We start from the raw sequence: 23290 nt of genomic DNA, 5'->3' as shown, positions 1-23290 counted from the left end.
TGCAGCCCGAAAACCGCAGAAGTGACTTGGGAAATTCAATGTTATGAGGTTTTTTAACATGCCATATTTATGCCCCAACAATGCAATACCTCACCCATTAACAGTGAGAAAATCCTGTCCTTCTCGGCAGCTTTTCAATACTTAATTAAAGATCAAGCTGAGACACTGGGCTGGTAACGCCATTGTTATCTATCCTGCAGTTCTCAGCTATCAGGGGAAGAGTTAGATAGAAGCTAGAGGCTTCCATACCGAAATAGGCGAGTCCTTCCCTCCCCATGAGACTCACCCACAACTTCAACCTTTATTGTGACTTTGGCAGAGGCCTCGGAGATTTTCTGCTATTTAAACTGTAAAATAATTATGTCCAGGGGGACCTTAAAAATTGTGAGAGAGTTGTGTTTGTGCTCGGGGATAGAGGCAACTGAGAGATTGTTTATGGGTAATTGTGCGGTTGGGGGGGGGGGGGGGGGGTGATTGAGGGATTTTTTGGTGAAGGGATAGATGTGTAGTTGCAAAGAAAATGATTGAGGGGGTTTGTTGAGACATTGAGAAAGAGTCGTCCAGACTCAAAACGTTAGCTCCCTTCTCTCTCCACAGATGCTGTCAGAGCTGCTGAGATGGTCCAGTATGTTCTGTTTTTGTTTAAGGCATGGGTGTGTGTTTTAAGGGGGGGGAGACTGAAGAATTAATTAGAGGACAGGTTGTGTGGTTGGGATAAGAGATATCACCGGGATTGATTGAGCTTGTGTGGGCCGAGGCCGAATTTGTACAATTGACATCACTCCCATCTCGATGATTAACATGAGATCGGGAAAATGACCTGTTGTTGGTGAGTGACCTGCCCTGCAATGATCTGCTGACTCACCGCACTAACACCTGCCTCTGATCTCTGTTAACAGCTGATTCAGTTCCTGCTCAGCCAGCTCCAATCGAACCACAACAGTATCGGGCTGAAGAGAAAGCTGTAAGTATTGAGAGCAGCGGAGTGTGACTGATCTCCATTCACCGGACAGGCTCGATTCTGAACCATCAGGTGACCTGTTACCATGGGAACGCTGAGTGAATAGGTTCAGAATGCTGAGTAAGATCTGATGACCCATTTCATTCAGCACTCTGTGCTGTGGTGAGCAGATATCAGAGCGTGCTACACAATAAACCTTGCCAACTCAGGCTCTATTGTTTTAGGGACTTGGGCCCGAGGCTGAGAGGAACATTTGTTCCCCATTGAATTCTGTCAGGAACACAGAGAAGGAAGGTGGTGATCATTTAAATTTAGAACCTCAGAGCCACAAGCTGATGAATTTTCTTCAGTACCATTTCAAAATGTTGAGAGTATACAAATTATTAAGAAGCTAGGGGTCAGCCTGGAGAAGCCTGGGACTGAATGCTCAGACCCCACCAAACATGGGAGTGGAGGCAGACTTGGTCTGAATATAGCACTGCTGACTGACGTGCCAATTTCCCAACACTCGCCACTTTAGAGGAGGTGGGTTCAGGCAGGCACAGCTAGCTTCCCCTGTGAGGTGGATATAGATTATTAGACTCTCTAAGAATGTTCTTGCTCCATACTCCAATCAACCTCTTTTTTCTCTCAAGCAGCTGGGGGTAGTTTAGCTCTCTGGAGGTGGGCACCCAGCAGAAGGACGGGCTGTAGGTTGGCAGTACTCTCAGCAGGTTTGGGGACCCTCCCTATCTGCATCAGTGCGGGTCCAGCCACGGGCCTACCTGCAAAGGGTCTCCCCCCACCCCTCCCCGCCCCGCCAACTTCGGGCCCTACTGCAGAGGGATCTCCCCCTCTACCTGTAGAGGAATTTCGCCCCCCCCCCCAATGCCCTGCCGCAGGCCTACCTTGAGAGGGATCGCCCCTTGCCCAGCCATGGGCCTACCTGCAGAGGGATCTTTCCCCCCTCCCCTCCCCCGCCCAGCCATGGGCCTATCTTGAGAGGGATCACCCTCGCCCCCACAGAGGTGACCCTGCTGTAGGAACCAATTTTATTTAAAGATTTTTTAAAAGGTTGCTGAGAGGGTGTCTCCATGTTGAAGCCTTCCCTCAGTTACTTACCATCCACTGTGGGCTGCCGCTATTCCTAAGTTCCTAAGGTCCTAAGGTCTCTGATTGAGCCTCCAACTTTGAGAGCCCCTCCACTGTCAGAGAACCCCTCCCCATGACAATTAAAGGAACAGATCCCAAATCCCAAGGAGTGGCTGTTTTCACCCCTCACCCGGGGCACATTGCAGGGCACAGAAGTGGTACCTCCTATTTCCCACTCCCTGGGGGTAAAATGCAGCCCCGAGAATGGTGAATGGCATATGGACTATAAATACAAACTAAAACTACTGCCTTATCACACTGTAAACTCCTTCATTACCCTGGGAAAGTCATGCTGCATTGAATCATCGTAGAATCATAGAATCCCTACAGTGCAGAAGGAGGCCATTCGGCCCATTGAGTCTGCACTGACCCTTTGAAAGACCAACCTACCTAGGCCCAATCCCCCACCTATTCCTGCAACCACACCCTAAAGGGCAATTTATCATGGTCAATCCACCTAACCTGCACATCTTTGGACTGTGGGAGGAAATCGGAGGACCCGGAGGAAACCCTCGCAAACACGGAGAATGTGCAAACTCCACACGGACAGTCACCTGAGATCGGAATCGAACCTGGTGCCTGGCGCTGTGAGGCAGCAGTGCTAACTACCGTGCCACCTGTGGGCGTGCCGTGTGTGTACAGCAACCTACCAGAGGCATCCAAAAGCTAGCTAAAAATGGACTGAAAATAACTATCTCACTCCACATAACTACCAGAATATTTATTGTGTGATCATTAAAAAAACAACAGTGGGTAGGGAACAATCTCGAGAATACATTCAAATGTTCGTATTCAAATGATGGTCATCAATGATACAAACTTTATTCTTGCCGTATCATCTGTATCTCTAGATGGGATTTTTGCATGGAACTAATTCTCTGGTATTATCCACACAATCCCTCCCTCTATGTAGGAAGTATATGTATGTATTATCTTGTCATATTTTCAGCAGAAGCAAAACCATTTTGCCAAAAGTACTGGGAACCAATGGTTTACTTTTGATGTTGTTGTGTATTTAATGGTGGATCTCTCGAACTGTTTCTCCTGGTTAGTCTAAGCTCTCAAATTAAGGTTTTGATGTTTCCTGTAGTCCCACTGCAGCCTCAATGTGATGCCGCTTTTACTTCACCAATCTTAATTTTAACTTGGGCTGAGAATTGGGGGTTTTGGTGGCCAAAGCAGATGGTGACCTGCCCAACATGAGGTTCAGTGATTTTTAAGCTGGGGTGGGAATCAGGCCTCGAAGTGGGCAATGATGCCAAGAGTTGTAAACACGTGAACCTCATCTTCATGCAATGATCTTGACTCCTGCCCAATGCAGGCAGGAATGGCATCACCATCAGCAGTCGGAATTGGTGACGTGTCAGGCAGCTGCTGAGTGCCCTTAGAAACAGACCTATCGAAGTTGGTAAGAAATTAAGATGGCAATGAGGGATTGGGGTGTCTGTAATCAGAAGTGGATTCACCTGTGGGAGGGGTGACCAAATATAACCTTGTTGGGCCAGAAAGAGTACTGTTACTCCATTTGGCCCACAAGGAACCACCAACAATTGCTTGCTGTTCTGAGAATGTGCTGGCCATGGTTCTAATGCCATGGGCACCCTGATGCTGCCATGTCTGTGCCATGAAATTTGGCTCCCTCTCCCCAGGGGCAGACAGCCTCTCTGTGCTCCAACTCTCTAAGATTGAGCAGCACGATTGCACAGTGGTTAGCACAGTTACTTCACAGCTCCAGGGTCCCAGGTTCGATTCCCGGCTTGGGTCACTGTCTGTGCAAAGTCTGCGCATTCTGCCTGAGTCTGCACATTCTCCCCATATCTGCGTGGGTTTCCTCCAGGTGCTCTGGTTTCCTCCCACAGTCCAAAGATGTGCAGGTTAGGTGGATTGGACATGCTAAATTGCCCTTAGTGTCCAAATAAGTGAGGTGTGGTTACTGGGTTACGGGGAGAGGGTGGAGATGTGGGCTTGGGTAGGGTGCTCTTTCCAAGGGCCGGTGCCGACTCGATGGGTCGAATGGCCTCCTTCTGCACTATAAATTCTATGATTCTATCTCTGTCCTCCTCCAAACCCGACCTCGTGCACATCCCCAATTCTAACCCATTAGAAGCCATTAGAACCCCTACAGTGCTGAAGAAGGCCATTTGGCCCATTGTGTCAGCACTGATCCTCTGAAAAAGCACCCTACCGAGGCCCATATCCTTCCCTATCACCGTAACCAAAATCTAACCTGCACATCTCTGGATATTAAGAGACAATTTTAGAATGGCCAATCCACCTAACCTGCAAATCTTTGGACTCCCTGCATTATTGTTGGCCGTGCCTTCAGCTCCCTTGGTCTCAAGCTCTGGAATTCCCTTCCTAAATCCCTCAACCTCTCTCTCCTCCTCTAAGACATTCTTAAAAGTGTACCACCATCTCATTAGTTGGCTCAGTGTTGAATTTTGTTTGATGATGTTCCTGTGAAGTGATTTAGCCTGTTTTCAGATGCAAAGATACTCGTATATATGCAAGTTGCTGTTGTGCGGAGGGCAAAAATCCAGTTGAAACGCCATGCACACTGTTCCCAGTGGGCCGGCTGGATTAAAATCAACCTTGATCCATTTGGAATCAAAATACCCCATACCTTACTGCTGCACACTTCATAGGTGCAATATTTACCTCCCCTTTTTGAAGAAATACAAATAATTATATTTGATCTTTCTTCCCTAAAACCTCTTATTCCAGGTAATTTTCATTATAATTTTATTTTGCTCTCCGTTGAATTTTCGGTTAATACTAAAGATGCAAATAAGCTTTTTGTTTCTTCATGCCTTTGCAACTTACCACAATTTCTCTGTTCAATGCATTATTACGAAAGCAAATTGTTCTCCACTCTAACATCCTCATACTGCTCATGGTGCCATCTCTTCTGAAGCTGTTGGAAGTCATGTTGGCTTTTGACAATAATGTCAAATGTACAATATTATAGGCTTGGGTATCCGGGAAACACTTTGCTGTTTTCCTTTGTAAACAAGCTGATACTGAACAATTTACACTATCATCTAAAGCCAAGATTATGCCATTGTGTTGCAGCATTATCTGAGGGTTGCTCACTCTGCTCAGATACATTCCTGGAGGTTTAATTACACAATCCCCTGGCTTCCAACAACTCAGTCAATAGCCTATCTTCCCATCTTAATAGTTTCATAGATAGATGGATAATTGGTTTATTGAAACATCATGATGTGGAGGCAGGTGCCACATTGTGATGACAATACAAATTACACAAGTAATCATGATTGGTGACATAGTTATAATCATTGAAATAAAAATTAAATTAAACTATTAAATCATAAAAGGGATTGCACAATTATGATAATTTCAGTGTACAAATAATTACAGTACATTGTAAAAATGCAGGTCTAAAAAAATGAATGAATGTATTTGAAGCACATTATTCTGAAATGCCCCATGATCGCAGCAGTGTCCAATAGATTAACCTTTATAAATCCATGCCCACTCCAGAAAAATAATAGTATTACACACATCTTCCCCAAATTGCCAATAACTAATTGTATGATCATTTGTCATTTGGTGAAAAATTATATATTTTTGATTATTTTGCCATGTTTGCAGCTATTGTTACACAGAAGCAGCATGACTTCTACGTCTTTGAATATGCATCTCAATCTAGACACAGGGTAAATCCTCACGGGTGTCAGAATTCCTGGAATTTGGCGCCTGGTATCATGTGACATGGGTTGTCACAATGCACTCAGAATTGTAGTTCCACAACGGTTTTACAAAAAACTACATTTCCCATAGTGCAGCTGGCAGTCTCCAGCAGCTGTAAATCTCTGGGAAATGTTGGTCCCAAGCTCCAGCTGGTGGATGGCCTCACCGGGTGGGGGGGGAGATGTCTCAGGAATTTTTAACATTCTGTTTTTAAAATCCTTTTTATTGGATGTGAGCATCACTGGCAAGGTCAGCTCATCCTGAATTGCTCTTGAGAAGTTAGTGGTGAACCACCTTCTAGAGCCAGTGTAATCCATCTGGTGTAGGTACACCTATAGCACTGCTAAGGAGGGAGCGACCGGACTTTGATTCTGGGGCAGTGACGGAATGACAATGTAGTCCCAAGTCAGGATGATGTGTGGCTTAGAGCGGAACTGGCAGGTGATGGTTGTCCCATGCATCTGCTGCCCTTGTCCTTCTAGGGGGTGGAGGTCACCTATTTGGAAGATTCTGTCTAAGAAGCTGTGGCGATTTGTTAGTAATCAACTTGTAGCAATTTGAATTGCTTCCTGTCCTGAGAAAAATTGTATGAGGACAAACAAGGTTAACTGCAAGGCGGGTGATGAATTAATAAAATCTCTACAGTGCCGAAGGAGGCCATTCAGCCCGTTGAGTCTGCACTGACCTCCCAAAAGAGCACCCTATCCAGGCCTACTCTCCTGCCCAATTCCCATAACCATATAACCTAACTTACCATAATGCACAATTTAGCAAGGCCAATCTTCCTAACCTACACATCTTTGGACTGTGGGAGGAAATCGGAGTACCTGGAGGAAACCCAGGTAGGCGTTGGGAGAATGTGCAAACTCCATACAGTCACCCAAGGCTGGAATTGAACCCGTGTCCCTGGTGCTGCGAGGCAGCAGTGCTAACCACTGTGCCGGGAAATGCTCCCAAGTTTATGCACCCTCAACTGGTCTTAGTTCCCAGATAGGAGCACTCCGTCCTTTATTTTTAAACAGAGACCCCTAGTTCTAGATTCTCAGACAAGAGGAAACATCCTCTCCACTTCAACCCTGTCAAGACTTCTATTTCAATCAAGTCACTTCTTACTCTTCTAAACTCCAGCCGATACAAGTCCAGCCTGTCCAATCTTTCCTCATAAGACAACATTCCCATTCCAGGTATTAGTCTAGTAAACCTCTTAACTGCCCCCAATGGATCTACATCCTTCCTTAAATAAGAAGACCAATACTATACATGGTGCTCCAGATGTGGTCACATCAATGTACCGTATAAGTGAAGTATAACCTCCTGACTTTTGTAATCAATTCACCTCACAATAAATGATAACATTCTATAAGCTTTCCTAATTACTTGCTGTACCTGGATACTAACTTTTTATAATTCATGCACTCTGACGCCCAGATTCCTCTGCAGCTATGACCTCTGCAATTGCTCACCATTTAGACAATATACTTTTTTATTTTTCTTGCCATCATGGACAAAGAACTCACTTAAACTATTCATGACCCTTTGTAGCTTCCTTATGTCCTCTTTGCAACTTACCTTCCAACCTACCTTTGTGTTGTCAGCAAATTTAGCAAGCATACCTGAGTCCCTTCATCCAAGTCATTTATAGAAATTGTAAAACGTTGATGCCCAGCAACTGATCCTTGTGCATGCCACTCGTATATCTTGCTAACCAGAAAAATGCCTATTTAGGCGTACTCTGTTTCCTGTTGGCTGACCAATCTTCTATCCATGCCAATATGTTACCCCCTACACCTCCAGCTTTTAATTTCCATAATAACCTTTAATGTGGCATCTTATCAAATACCTTCTGGATATATAAGTACAGTACATCCGCCAGTTCCCCTTTACCATGTTTACTTCTTCAAATAACTCAAAATGGTTAAACATGATTATCCTTTCACAAAACCATGTTGACTCTGTCTGATTGCCTTGAAAGTTTCCAAGTGCCCTACTGTAATTCATTTTGTAATAGCCTTATAATATTTTCCCTATGACAGAAGTTAAACTTGTCGTGTTTTTTTGTCTCCTTCCCTTTTTTTGAAAATACTTTTATTCGGATTTTTAACATTTTGTACATAAAACAAAACAACAAGAACAACAATCCCCCCCCCCCTCCACTCTTCCAACCAATACCCCAATAACTCAAAAGAACAGTCCCCCACCTTCCTTTCCCCCGTCTTCCCGAGCCACCTGCACCCCCAGGTACCTGAAGTCGCAGGCAAGTTACCTGAAGAGTAACTTAGGTGAGTTTGAAACTAGGGTCTTAAATCTGAACAAAATAAACTACATAGGAGTGAGGAGGGAATTGGCTGAGGGAAACTAAATTAAAATATATAATGAATTAATTAATTAATAATCTTTATTGTCACAAGTAGGCTTACATTAACACTGCAATGACGTTACTGTGAAAAGCCCCTAGTCACCAACACGGCTCCTGTTCGAATACACAGAAGGAGAATTCAGAATGTCCAAACTACCTAACAGCACGTCTTTCAGGACATGTGAGAGGAGACCAGAACACCCGGAGGAAACCCACGCAGACACGGGGAGAACGTGCAGACGCCTCACAGACAGTGACCCAAGCCGGGAATCGAACCTGGGACCCTGGCACTGTGAGGCCACAGTGGTACCCACTTGTGCTACAGTGCTGCCCCTATGATGGTAGATAAGCAATGGCAAAGATTTAATTAATTATTTGGAACAAATTTACCTTTCCTTAAATAATTAAATCCCCATGGAGGGTGTGAAGAGGATCCTGGGCCAGGCAGTCATCCGCACCAAGAGGAGAGTGTGAGCGGAAGACACCGAGCCAGGCAATTGGCAGTATCTGGAGGCAATTGCAAGCGAACGACTCCGGCAGGCAGTTCACAGCATCAAGAGGCGATTGCAAGAAGAGGACCCTGTGGCAGGTCATTTAAATAATTAAATCCCCATGGAGGGTGAGAAGAGGATCCTGGGACAGGCAGTCAGCAGCACCTAGCAGAGAGTGTGAGCGGAGGACACCGAGCCAGACAATTAGCAGTATCTGAAGGCGATTGTAAGAGGAGGACCCTGTGGCAGGCAGTTAGCAGCACCTAGCAGAGAGTGTGAGAGGTGGACACCACACTAGGCAGTTATCACCACCTAGAGGAGGGTGCGAGAGGAGGATGGTGAGTCAGGCAGTCAGCACCCAACATCACAAAAGAAACAAAGGTTAATTGGTTGGTGAGAAACCGCCATTCGGGAGGGTCAGCAAGTAGCTGAGAATTAGAAAAGTACATTTTTTTTAAATAAGGGGCTACTTATATTTAAATAAGAAACACAAGCAATAAGGGAATAAAGTTAAGTTGAGGCCAGGTAAAATAAAGGTATATAAGTTAATCAAAGTAAAATAAAGTAAAATAAGGGGAGTGAATTGAAGATAGGGCAGGGCAGTTCAGTTGCATGGAATGTGTATTGTAGTATATGGGAAGTCATCGACGCTCCTGGTATCCCAGTCGACCACATGTGTAGGCAGTGTCACGAGCTGCAGAAAATTGAGTTCCAGGTTTTGGAGCTCAAGTGGCGGCTAGAGTCACTGTGGGACATCCGCGAGGCTGAGAGCTACATGGATAGAACGTTTATAGAGAGATGGTCACAGCACAACTTAGGAGTCTGGAGGCAGAAAGAGAATAGAAGACCATTGGCAGTCGAATAGATCGCGGCAGATAGTGCAGGAGTCCCCTGAGGTCCCACTCGCCAGTCCTTTTCCCACTTTGGATACTTGTGAGAGCATTGGTTCCTCGGATGAGTGCAATCAGATTCAGATTTGTGGCACCCCAGGCGGCTCTGCTATACAGGAGGGGAGAAAGAAGAGGGGGAGAGCAGTAATGATAAGGGATTCATTAGTTAGGAGAACAGACAGGCACTTCTGTGGCCGTAGATGTTACTCTAGGATGATATGTTGCCTCATTGGTGTCAGGGTCAGGGATGTCACGGAGCATGTGCAGGAGAATCTTATGGGAGAAGGTGATCAGCCAGAGGTCATGGTCCACATTGGTACCAATGACTTCACTCAGAAAGTGGATGAGGTCCTGAAAGCTGACTTTAGGGATCTAGGGAGGAGGTTGAAATACAAGGCCTCGAAAGCAATAATCTCAGGATTACTCCCAGTCTCACATGCAAGCGAGTATAGAAATAGGAGAATTGAGTGATTCAGCATGTGGCTGGAAAACCGGTATAGGAGGGAGGACATCAGCTTTCTGAGGCATTGGGACAAGTTGTTGGTGGGGCCAATAAAAGTTGGACGGGCTACGCCTGCACAGGACTGGGTCAAATATCCTCGCGGGGAGATTTGCTCGTGCTGTTGTGAGCGGGGTTTAAACTAAATTGACGGTGGGAAGTTGAGGGCAAATTCAGAGCAGGAGATGAGGAATTAATGAGTGACCTTGAAAGACAGAAGCAGCACAAGTTTAAAAAGTGGCAGCAGTGTTAAAAGGTGTTTATGTAAACGCAGGGAGGATAGTAAATATCGATGATGATCTGAGGGCAGAGATAGACCCATGGTCGCGTGATATCATTGCCATAACGGACACTTGGCTGAAGGAGGGACATTAAAGGCAGGTCAGCCCCCCTGGATATAGAATTTTCAGGCAGGCTCGGGAGGAGGTAAAAAAGATCAGGGTGTAGTATTATTGGTTAAAGAATCAATTACAGCTGTGAAAAGGGATGATCTACTGAATGAAGCATCAAATGAGACCATATTGATTAAGCTCAGAAATAAAATGGGGGCAACCACAATAGACCCCCCAAATAGTGAAAGGGAGTTAGAAGAGCAAATATGTGGGCCGATTGTGTGTGTAAAAACAATAGGACAGTAATCGTTGGGGACTTCAACTATTCTAATATCAGTTGAGATATGAATAGTGTGAAGGGCCCAGAGGGTGTAATATTCTTGAACTGCACTCCAGAATGTGTTTAGCCAGCATGTAACAAGCACAACACGAGCAATTCTAGATTTAGTCATCGGAAATTAAGCTGGGTAAATGGATGAAGTAGGAGTGGGGATCATTTTGGAGATATTGGTCATTATATAGTTTCCGATATAATGACATAACTAAATTAATATAATTTCCATAATGATTTTAGCATAATTATGGAAAAGGATAAAGATAGAACAGGAGTAAAAGTTCCAAATTGGGGAAGACAATTTTTTCAAAGCTGAAAGATGAGCTGTAAAAGTGAACTGGGTACAGCTGTTAGAAGGAAAAATTGTGTCAAATCAGTGAGAAGCATTCAAAAGCGAGATTTTATAGACACAGTGTACACGTGTTCCCTCAAAGAGCAAGGGCGGTATTGCCAAATCTAGATTCCCCCCCCCCCTGTTATTCAGAAGCATGCAGGCCAAGATAAAGCAGAAAAAGAAAGCTTATGACGGTCACAAAAGACTTGCACTGGAGTGGATAAAGTACACGAGTGAAGTAAAAATGGATATTAGGAAAGTTAAGAAAGGATACGAAAAAATATTGGGAGGTAAAATCAAAGAAAATCTGAAAATGTTTTACGAATACGTTAAGAGCAAGAAGATAACTTTAAGGAAAAGGTAGGGCATATTAGATCTGTACATGGCAACGTGTGGGTTGGTTCAGAAGTTGTGGACAGGGTTCTCAATGAGTACTTTGCATCTGTCTTCACTACGGGAAGGATGATTCAGACTTTCTAGTTGGAGGAGTGTGAATTATTCGATACAATAAGCATAGTGAGAGAGGAAGTACTGGAGAGACTGGCATGCTTGAAGGTGGATAAATTGCCACAGCCTGATGGATTGTACCCCAGGCTGTGAAAGGAAGCCAGAGAGGAAATAGTTGATGCTCTGAGGATCATTTTCCAATCTTCACTAGATACAGATGGGGTCCCAGAGGATTGGAAGTCTGCAAATGTTGCCCCATTATATTTTAAAGGGTGTGAGGAGTAGGCCAGAAAACCATAGGCCAGTCAGTCTGACTTCAGTGGTGGGCAAATTATTGAAAACAATCCCGAGAGACAAGGTAAATTGGCACTTTGAAAGGCATGGATTGATCAGAGATAGTCCACATGGTATTGTTAATGGAAGTTTGTGTCTTACTAACTCAACAGAATTTTTTAAAGAAGTAACAAGGAGGATAGATATGGGGAGTACAGTGGAAGTTGACTACATGGATTTCAGTATTGCATTTGGCAAGGTCCCATATGGGAGACTGGTCAGAAAAGTAAAAGCCCATGGGATATAAGGGAATGTTGCAGGTTGGATCCAAAATTGGCTCCGTGACAGGAATCCAAAATTAATGGTCGATGGATGTTTTTGCAAATGGAAAGCTGTGTTGTGGTGTTCCACAGGGCTCAGTATTGGGGCCCTTGCTGTTTGCTATCGATATTAATGATTTAGACTAGAATGTGGGGTCACAGTTTCAGAATTAAGGGTCGGCCATTAGGATTGAGATGCAGAGAGATATCTTCACTCCCCTTGCAATTGAATCCCCTAAGATTGTTGCATACTCCCACAGGCCTCTCCCCTGCACCATGGTGCAATGGATTTGGCTGCTGCTGCTTTCCCCTGAGAGGCCATTCTCCTCAACAGTATGTACTACAGCATATCTGTTTTGCAGGGGAATGGCCACAGGAGATTCCTGCACTGCCTGCCTAGTTTTCTTGCTCTGACTGGTGGCTACCCATTCCTTTCCTATCTGTAGTGTCTTAGCCCACGGTGTGACCATCTCTCAGTTTGTGCTATCCATGATACTCTCCACATCCTGGACTCCCCACAGTGTCCACAGCCTCCAACTCCAGAACCTGGGATTCCAGGAGCTGCAACTGGAGGTACTTCCTGCACACAGGCTAACCCTGGGTACTGGAAATGCTCTGGCTTCCCACATGGAGCAGGAGGAGCACACCCCAGCTTTGAGCTCTCCTGCCATGATGTAACCCTTTAAATTAAACTTTTTGGAAAACACTTAAAATCAAATAATATCTAGGGCCGTTCTTCCCTGGTCCTCTTTACTATAAAATAATTCCCTCGCAAACTATAGACTACAAATTAGACCATATAAACTATAAGCGATAAAAGTAGTAAATACTTATCTGATCTTTCTCACCTAATCAGCTGCATCCACTTGCCCCGTGTCACTTTTGAATCCCGATGTCATCTCAGGAGCTACAAAATCCAAGCTAACACTCTCAGTCTTGCATTTCTCCTGCTCTGTTATCTCCCTGGCCCCGTTCTCAGTCTTGCTCTGTCTCCCGCTCTCAATCTTGCTCTTTATCGCGCTCCGTTATGTCCCCGGAACCGTTAGCAATCTTGCTCTTTTGCACACTCTTTTATCTCCATGGCTCCACTCTCAGTCTCTTTCATTTTCGCGTTTTTTCATCTCTCTGTCTCCGCTCTCAGTCTCACTCTTTCTCCCGCTCTGTTATCTCCCTGGCTCCACTCTCAGTCTCACTCTTGGTCATGCTCTGTTATCTCCCCTGCTCTGCTCCCAGTCTTGCTCTTTCTCATGCTCTTTATTCTCACTGTCTCGGCTCCCACTCTCACTTTTTCTTTTACTCTTTTATCTCACTGCCTCCGCTCTCAGTCTCGCTCTTTCTTGAACTCTGTTATCTCATTGTCTCCACTCTCAGTCTCACTCTTTCACACGCTCTTACCTCCCTGGCCCTGCTCTGATTATTGCTCTTTCTCGCACTCTTTTATCCTCCCTGCTCTGCTCTCAGTCCCCCTTTACCAGCATTCCTTTATCCTCCCGGTTTCATTGCTAATGTAGTAATGTTAGTGCTTCATTGACTCTGTCTATAGTGGACACTTTGGCAGGGTGACAACCTGCATGCTGACACCACTGAGGCCACACGTCTAGCATGACTGAGCTGGCATGCGCTATACAAAACTTTCAATTATTTTTACTTTTTTAAATCATCTGAACCTCTCAATTTCTGGTTTGCAGCTTGGCTGGCTATCAGCTTGCGACTTTGCAGCATTATTTATGCAATTGGTTATCAACACCGAGTTTGAGCAAATATTCTTTATTTAAACAGTGTTGACCTTGCTCTAAAGTATTGCTCGCCACATTAATTGCGACACCTGTGTGTGCAGCTATCCAGATGAATATCAATGTGATGTTCTGAAGGGTTTAATTCTGTAGCAATACAAAGCCCTGGGTTTGATCAATGTCACTGTTCTTCTAATAGACCTCTGATGTTGGATGACGGTAGTTCTGCTCCTCCTGTGCCTAAATATGGTCGACATCTATCAATAGAACCTCTTCAGGACCCATATTTCATTCAATCGGTAAGTGAAGTGCCTGCTGGCATCCAAGCAAATGATATACTGTTTCCCTCAGTCCAGCAGGAAAGTGGGATAACAATGGGATTCTGTTATAATGGTAATCTTGTACATAAAGATCTCATGTTCCTGTTATACCTGTGGTTTGGGTGCCTTTCTTATAATTGAGACTTCTTTCACCCCACCTAACCTCCACTCCTCTCCTTAAAGGGCTGATCTCGCTGGAGTTTAGGGCGATACTTATCAAAAGCCTTTATGTACCTCACCCAATTGTCTGTTCTTCTTGTGTGACCCTGAGTATTGAGTATTGGGGAACCGTTTAATTATGCGTGCCTGATTTTATACTTACCCAACATGTGTGCAGTCAGTTCCCCTTCTCTGTAACATTCAGACATGCCTGCAGCTCTTGTTAGTTGGCGATGATGGTTTTACAAGTATTAACGATACTTCACTGGTAGTTTTGTTGAATTGGTCGCTCCTTACTTCCAGCCGTCCACAGAAGCTGCCTCCTGCTCCAGTGCCTACACCGATAGCCCTGTTCCTGGCGGGCCAATCATTTCTGATGTCACGGAGCTGCCCCCACCCAGTGCTGCAACCATTCCGTCTGCAACAGAGGAGCAGAGGTGAGTCAACTTCATCATGGGTTCAAGGAGGAATCATTGTAGCTGATTTACTTTCAGTAAGAGGAGGAAAGTCACCTTCTCTCACTTTGGGCATCTTGCTGTTAAGGTGAAATAAGGGTACTGCAGCAGTGCGAAAAATCCTGGATACACACTCAAACTGAATTCCATTCAGTCGAGTTAGGCTGTGAAACCTATTATCATGCAAATTGGAATAAAATATCTCTTCTCACTTTTTTTTTAAATTAAGGGGCAATTTAGCATGGCAATTCACCTACCCTGCACATATTTGGGTTGTGGGGGTGAGATTCACACAGACACTGGGAAAACGTGCAAACTCCACATGGACAGTGACCCAAGGCCGGGATCGAACCTGGGTCCTCGGCGCTGTGAGGCAGCAGTGCTAACCACTGTGCCACCGTGCCGTGATACGCAAGTTACTGGTCTTGGCTCCATGGCAGAACTCTTACCTCTGAGGCCTAGGTTGTGGCTTCATGCCCCACTCCTGAATGTTCAGCAACAATATGTGCTGGCAGTGGTCACACACAAGGCAGCTCCTGCCCAAGGTTCCAGAAAAGAGCTCTTTTTTAATCAAAAGGGGGTGGAATTTTGATGAAAATATGTCGGTTAATGTTGGAGGAGTACTTTCCCCCAGGAATAGTATGTCTCTTGGTTTCCAGAACCGGCAGAATCAGTGTAAGATTTGGCTGGAGCTGCAGCAAAGACAAAAGCCTCTTCCAGCATGCAGGCGGGGGAAGGGCGAGCTTAAAGGCTTCAAGCTGACTTGAGGGCCTTTATTAAAGCTGAATTGAAATGAAAATGAAAATCGCTTATTGTCACGAGTAGGCTTCAATGAAGTTACTGTGAAAAGCCCCTAGTCGCCAGCAGCAGAAGGAACAACTGTGAAAAGATCTCGCCACGGCCATTGAAAAAGCAGTGACGAGACTTCTGGTGGCGGCCATGGAGGAGTAGGTCGCGCATTCGGCAGCTCCCATCTGGAACCGACTCTCGGACCTTTTTCAGGCGTTTACACTGACTTTTTGGGGCAGATTGGTGAAGCGAACACTGCCAAAAGGATTCTCACTCTGTTGTATGGATAGCTGGACCAGGAGTGGCCGGGTGAAGCGCTTAAGTCCCAACAGATGGAAGTGTGCGGAGCGGGCGCTGAAGCACGGCATGGCGGCCGGTATAGACCAAGGTCCATGGGCGCAGTGGGCACAGGAGCAACAGGAGTTCCTTAGGGGTTGTTTTGCTGATCTGAAAAAGGCCATGCTGGCCCCGATGAAGGCATCAATAGACCAAATGATCACAACTCAGGCAACACAAGGGAATGCGATTAAGGAGATGGAGAAAAAGCTATCTGACCATGAGGACAAGTTGGTCGTATTGGCCCTTAAGGTGGAGGCGCAGGATGACCTCCACAAGAAGTGGCAGGAGAGGCTGGAGGACCTAGAAAACAGGTCCAGGAGGCAGAACTTGAGAATTGTGGGCCTCCCTGAAGGTGTGGAGGGGTCGGATGCGGGAGCATTCATGTCCAAAATGCTGGAGACGCTGATAGGGACGGGAGTATTCCCTCGACCCCTGGAGCTGGACGGGGCGCACAGAGCCCTCGCAAGGAAGCCCAAGGCGAATGAACCGCCGAGGGCCATGGTGGTGAGATTTCATCGCTTCTCGGACAAGGAACTTGTCTTGCGGTGGGCAAAAAAAGAACGGAGCAGCAGGTGGGAGAACAGCGTGATATGCATCTACCAGGACCTGGGTGCGGAGCTGGCCAAGAAGCGTGCTTGATTCAACCGGGTGAAGGCGACCCTCTTCGCAAGGGCATGAAATTTGGGGTGCTACACCCAGCGAGGCTATTGGTCACGTACAAGGAACGGCATCACTATTTTGCAGACGAGGCGTGGCCATTCATCAAACAAGTAAAGTTGGGCTCGAATTAAAGGATGGCTAAGCTTTGGTGGAATGCGGCGGTGGGGCTGGGTAACATGGTACCGTTTCTAATATAAGACTGTATGCAATGTTGGGTGCGTGTAAGGGTGCGTGGTGGCTGGAGGGTGCAGTGTTTTCGGCAAAGTTGAGATACGGAGGGGGGAGGGGGCCCTGTACTTAGTGCAGATTTTCGGGAAGTTGGAGCCTTGGTTCAACAAGTGTCTCCTCACAGGGCAATGTTAGTGTCTTCTGTTTATTTTTTGTTTCGTATTACTATTTACTCACTGGAGCTGGAGAGATTGTTTAATTGGTTTATTCACGTAGGGAGAAGGACAATGAGGCGACAGTCTGATCAGCGCCAGAGGTGGGAGCTGCCAGGCTCAGCATGGGTCAGCTGACTCTCGGGAGCATAGTGGGGGGTGAGCAAGTGCCCAGCTGGTGCTTGGCGGAGGGTTTTGGGTCGTGGGGCTGTCGGTGGGGGGGGGGGGGGGGGGGGGATGCTGCTTTGCTGACAAAAGGAGGTATCAATTTCGGGGTACCAATTGAGGGTCGGGGGCGGCGGCTCCCTGAGGGGGCACTTGAGGAAGCGAAGGGCGCGGGCTTGAGGTTGGCCAAGAAAGGGCGATGGCTAGTTAGCGGGGGGGGGGGGGGGGGGGTTAGCCCCCCGTCCAGGCTGATCACGTGGAATGTGAGGGGTTTGAATGGGCCGGTCAAAGGAGCGCGCGTGTGCGCGCATCTAAAGGGGTTAAAGGCAGATGTAGCAATGCTTCAGGAGATACATTGAAAGCTTGCAGATCACACGAGATTGAGAAAGGGATGGGTAGGCCAGGTGTTCCATTCAGGGCTGGATTCGAAGACCAGGGAGGTAGAAATTCTGTTCCGTAAGGGTGTGGCATTCGAGGCTGGGAGAATTGTGGCAGATAAGGGGGGCAAATATATAATGGTGAGTGGAAAGTGGGAGGGGGTGGTGTTTGTGAACGTCTATGCTCCAAATTGGGATGATGCGGAATTAATGAGACACATGCTAAGCAAAATGCCGGACTTAGAATCACACCACCTGACATGGGGGGCGACTTTAACACAGTCATCGACCCCGAGCTGGACCGGTTTAAGTCCAGGACAGGGAAGCGACCAGCAGTGGCTAAGGAACTGAAGGGCCTAATGGAGCAGACGGGGGGGGGGGGGGGGAGGGATTGGGGGGGGGAGGGATTGGGGGGGGGGGAGGGATGGGGGGGGGAGGGATGGGGGGGGGGAGGGATGGGGGGGGGGGGGGGGGGGGGTGGGGGGGGGAGGGATGGGGGGGGGGTTCGATCCCTGGAGGTTTGCGCGGCCGAGAGCGAAGGAGTTCTAATTTTTTCTCCGATGTTCATCAGGTTTATTCCCGCATAGACTTCTTTGCCTTGAGCAGGGTGTTAATCCCAAAGGTGGTGGGGACAGAATACTCAGCAATCGCAGTCTCGGACCATGCCCCGCAGTGGGTGGACCTGCGGCTTAGTGAGGAGAGAGGGCAGCGCCCACTCTGGAGACTGGATGTGGGGCTGTTAGCGGACGAAGAGGTTTGCGGGCGAATGAGCAGGAACATCCAGAATTACCTGGAAACAAACGATACGGGTGAGGTAGCAGCGGCAACGGTCTGGGAGGCTCTGAAGGCAGTTGTCAGAGGGGAACTCATCTCAATTCGATCTCATAAGGAAAAGAGGGAAAGAGCGGAGAGGGAGAGACTGGTGGATGAGATACTCCGCGTGGACAGGAGATACGCAGAGGCCCCCGAGGCGGGGCTACTGAGGGAGCGGCGGAGTATGCAGGCGCAGTTTGAACTGCTGACCACAGGGAAAGCGGTAGCACAGCTGAGGAAGGCAAGTGGGCAGTCCATGAGTACGGGGAGAAAGCGAGTAGAATGCTGGCACGCCAACTGTGAAAGAGGGAGGCGGCCAGGGAAATCGGGGGAGTAAAGAATAAGGAGGGTAACATGGTCTTCGATCCGGGGGGGGTGAACGGAGTCTTTAAGGAATTCTATAGTAAGCTATACGAGTCGGACGGGAGCGGAAGGGATGAGGCAATTTTTGAACCAGGTTTGCAAAGGTGGAAGAGGACCTGGTGGAGGGGTTGGGGGCCCCGATTGAATTGAAGGAGATTGTCAAGGGTATAGAAGGCTTGCAATCGGGTAAAGCCCCGGGGCCGGATGGTTACCAGGTAGAATTCTATAAGAAATTTTCGGAAATATTGAGCCCACTCCTGATGTGCACCTTCAATGAGGCTAGAGAGAAAGGAACCCTGCCCCTAACAATGTCACAGGCTTTGATCTCACTCATTCTTAAACGAGGGAAGGACCCGGAACATTGCGGGTCATACAGGCCGATTTCGCTTTTAAACGTAGATGCCAAATTGCTAGCTAAGATTCTGGCCACAAGAATTGAGGATTGTGTCCCAGGGGTGATAGAGGAAGACCAGACTGGGTTTGTTAAAGGCAGTCAACTCAATACCAATGTCCGGAGACTTTTGAATATTATATGATGCCCTCACAGGGAAGGGAGGCGGATGTGGTAACAGCGATGGACGCAGAGAAAGCCTTTGACCGGGTGGAGTGGGAGTACCTGTGGGAAAGGCTGGGGAGGTTCGGGTTTGGTGAGGGATTTATTGGCTGGGTGAAACTGCTGTACCAGCTGCCTGTAGCAAGTGTATGTACAAACCGGCTGAGGTCGGGGTACTTCGAGCTTCACCGGGGAACGAGGCAGGGGTGTCCCCTCTGCCCGTTACTATTTGCCCTAGCTATAGAACCGCTAGCTATGGCGCTGAGAGCCTCGAGGAACTGGCGGGGACTGGTTCGGGGGGGTGGGTGGAACATCGGGTCTCGCTATACGCGGATGATTTGCTCCTGTACATTTCAGAGCCAGTGGAGGGTTGGGGGAGGTTCTGCGGATCCTGAGGGATTTTGGTAGTTTTTCAGGGTACAAACTGAACATGGGAAAGAGCGAGTTGTTTGTGATCCAGGCCAAGGGGCAGGAGGAGAGACTGAAAGAGCTGCCGCTCAGGATGGTAGAGAAAAGTTTTTGTTACCTGGGAAATGGGATGCCCTGCACAGGCTCAACCTGACCCGGTTGGTGGAGCAAATGGAAGGGGACTTTAAAAGGTGGGACACTGATGCGCTAACAATTGCACACACAAACACGAAACGGTACAAAAGAGGCTTTATTACCGTGAGATGTTATTCCCTCAACTGCAGCTGTAGAATGGCAGCTCAGGAGAGCTTATGAATATTTATACTGCTCCCTGTGGGCGGAGCTAGCCGGCAGGGGCTTACCAGCAAACCTGTAATAGCAGGTACTATTGTACATCCCCTAATAGAGGCACACACATATATATACAGTGGTGGATCACCACAGACATGCTCCCGCTGTCACTGGCAGGGAGACCGTGAAAATGACTGTCCTCCCCAGACTTTTGTTTGTCTCTCAGCGCCTCCTCATCTTCATCCCTAAGGCCTTTTTTAAGCGGGTGAGTAGGATCATTACGGGATTTGTGTGGGCGAATAAGACGCCGCGAATAAGGAGATCTCTGTTGGAGCGCATTCGGGGGAAGGGGGTTGGGTTGGCGCTGCCGAACTTTTGCAACTACTACTGGGCAGCCAATATAGCTATGATTAGGGAGTGGGCGATTGGGGGGGGTGGAGAGAGAGGCGTGGGAGCAGGTGGAGGCGGCATCATGTAAAGGTACTGGTCTGGGAGCTTTGATAACGGCTCCTTTGCCGTTCTCGCCAACGCGTGGTGGTGGCAACACTGCAGATCTGGGGAAAATGGAGGAGGTACAAGAAGGTGGAGGGAGCGTCGGTCTGGACCCCGATATGCAACAATCACAGGTTTGTCCCGGGTAGGATGGATGGTGGGTTCCAGAGCTGGCAGAGGGCAGGCATCAGAAGGATGGGAGATCTGTTCAGTTTGAAGGCTCTAGAGGACAAATTTAATCTGTCGCCAGGAAACGACTTTAAATATCTGCAAGTATGAGCCTTCCTGTAAAAACAGATAGTGGCCTTTCCGACGCTGCCGCCACTGAGGATACAGGACAGGGTGGTCTCCGGCTGCTGGGTGGGGGAGGGGAGGATGTCGGATATCTACCAGGAACTACAGGAGGCGGAGGAAACCCCGGTGGAGCTGCTCAAGGGCAAGTGGGAGGAGGAGCTAAGTGAGGAGTTGGAAGCGGGTCTGTGGGCAGAGGTCCTGGGCAGGGTTAATTCCTCCTCATCATGTGCCAGGCTCAGTCTAATTCAATTTAAGGTGGTCCACCGGGCACACATGATGGCAGCGAGAATGAGCAAGTTTTTTGGGGTAGAAGACAGTTGTATGAGGTGCAAGAGCAGCCCTGCAAACAATGTCCACATGTTTTGGGCATGCCCGGAGCTTAGAGTGTTCTGGCAAGGGTTCGCGAGGGCAATGTCCAAGGTGCTTAACACACGGGTGGTGCCGAGTCCAGAGATAGCGATCTTTGGAGTATCAGAAGACCCAGGAGTTCAGGGGTGAAAGAGGCTGACGTCTTGGCCTTTGCCTCCCTAGTAGTCCGGAGACGGATTTTATTAATGTGGAGGGACTCGAAGCCCCCGAGTGTAGAGACTTGGGTTACCGACATGGCTGGGTTTCTCAGCCTCGAGAAAATAAAGTTTGCCTTAAGAGGGTCTACACTAGGGTTCTCTCGGAGGTGGCAGCCGTTTGTCGAATTTTTCGGGGAAAATTAAAATGTCAGCAGCAGCAGCAATCCGTGGGGCAGGGGGGGGAGGGGTGAGAGGGCTGGTGAGTGCTTCATTGGGATGGTGTGGGAAGACTGGGTCGAGTGGGGTAATGCCTATTTAATTGTTATTGTATACTCTCTTTGTGGTAGGCTATATTAGGGGTATCGCGATACCTAGGTGGGATGTACCTTATGCTGTAGCATGAGTGGTAGAACCTGCCTGCTGGTTCCACCCAGCAGGCGGAGCATAAGAGTCTGTGTCTCACCCACAGCAGTCATTCTGTACCGGAGCTGCTGGGGTAACTACTTTTTCATTAAAGCCTTCAATTGGACTATAATCTCGCTTCAGTAGTGATTGATCATGCATCACTCTTTTTGCACTATGTTAATGTTCACTCTAGTTTATTTTGTTATTATGATTACTACTGTTTTATTATGAAAAATTCTGCAAAACCTTAATAAAACTACTTTAAAAAGAAAAACAATATGTGCTGGCGCTGCAGTGCAGTACCAAGGGAATGCTGCACAGTCAGAGGGGCCACTCTTCGGATGAGGCATTATATATCCTCTCAAGCGGGCATCAAAGATACAAGGACTTTATTTGAAGAAAAGCTACAATGTTATTCCGGTGCCCTAGCCAATACTTATCCCTGAACCAACACCTAAAACAGATTTAAAACAGTAAATGCTGATAAACTCAGCATCTGCTATTTATTTTCTGCCAAAAGAAAAGACTGCAACGAGGCATACAACACAAAGATCCCGACCAGGATTACGGATCATGCCAGTCCCAATCTGGGCCGGCTTTTGTGAGGTGATTTCTACGCGCCCCAGCTGATGTGGTCTGGCAGCATCTGTTTTATTTCAGATTTCTAGCATCTGCAGTTTTTTGGGGGGTTTTTAATTACCGAAAATAGATTTTCTGGTCCTGTTCACATTGTTATTTTTGGAAGCTTCATGTGCAGTATGTGTCCCTAGGCAATAGTGACCATATTTCCAAAGTTGAATGTAAAGCACGTTGGGACCATGACCTAAGGCCATGAAAGACACTATATAAATGCAAGTCTTTCTCATTAAATAAAAATGGTTTAGGCAATAAACTCTTATTGATCGCTGCTCTGGAGAATTTTAACAGCAACGTTAGTTAAAACTGAATGTTTTAACTTGGTCACAGAATGTTCTAACCAGTCTATCCTTGGGTCCTGTTTTTTCACATAACAAACTAAGGGAGTATAGTTGTTTTTGTGACATTTGTTTGCAAGCATTAGCGACAAAATTCAGAAATATTCCTATTGCAGATTGTGAAGTTGAGCAGTCCAGTCGGAAAGTGGGGGAGTAGGAATGCATTTTATCATAAAACTGCCACATTGCTTTTTATTTTAAGTTAAGTGACATAAAAAGAATGAATTTATACTGTATTCCTTCCTCTGTCTTTTTGCCAAGAATTGTTTTCCACCCGTACTTTTTAATAAAACGAATGTCTGAAGAAACAGCTCAAAAGTGATTGTGTTGCATTTGAGGGGATTGGATCCAAGTAAATACTGTGCATATATATGGCAGGGAGCCTAGATAGAGAGAGGATTGCAGGACCAGGAGTGATCCTTTTAGCCCCTCAAGTCTATTCTGCCATTCAGTTACATTATAGCTAATCTGAGGTATTTGACAAGCTGTGTATGGCTCAGAAAGACGTTTGGGGAGGTAGGGGTGGGGGGGGGTGGGGGGGGGGGGGGGGGGGGGGGGGGGGGGGGGGGGGGGGGGGGGGGGGGGGGGGGGGGGGGTTTGACTACACAGACTGAAAGTACACTTAGAATTACTTAACTGTAGTTTATGATGATTATTCATCATTCCACCACTGCCGTGCTTCAAGCGAACCGTTCATTTTTAACTGAATCAGTAATATTGCCAAAACAGCAC

The 23290-nt window shown here is 47.1% G+C and overlaps 1 protein-coding gene across 4 annotated transcripts in view; it reads left to right on the top strand.

The window, feature by feature from the left end:
* The window catches only part of hsf4 (heat shock transcription factor 4), a 112287-nt gene that overhangs the window by 54595 nt on the left and 34402 nt on the right, over positions 1-23290 (top strand). For all 4 annotated transcript variants that reach the window (XM_038806922.1, XM_038806919.1, XM_038806921.1 and 1 more), the window contains exons 6-8: positions 900-964; positions 14015-14114; positions 14598-14731. In XM_038806922.1, coding sequence (XP_038662850.1) covers positions 900-964; positions 14015-14114; positions 14598-14731 — 299 coding nt within the window. The remainder of the gene's footprint in view (positions 1-899; positions 965-14014; positions 14115-14597; positions 14732-23290) is intronic.

This window comes from Scyliorhinus canicula, chromosome 9, assembly GCF_902713615.1.
Source record: "Scyliorhinus canicula chromosome 9, sScyCan1.1, whole genome shotgun sequence".
NCBI lineage: Eukaryota > Metazoa > Chordata > Chondrichthyes > Carcharhiniformes > Scyliorhinidae > Scyliorhinus > Scyliorhinus canicula.
This window is presented reverse-complemented; position numbering and strand designations above follow the sequence as displayed.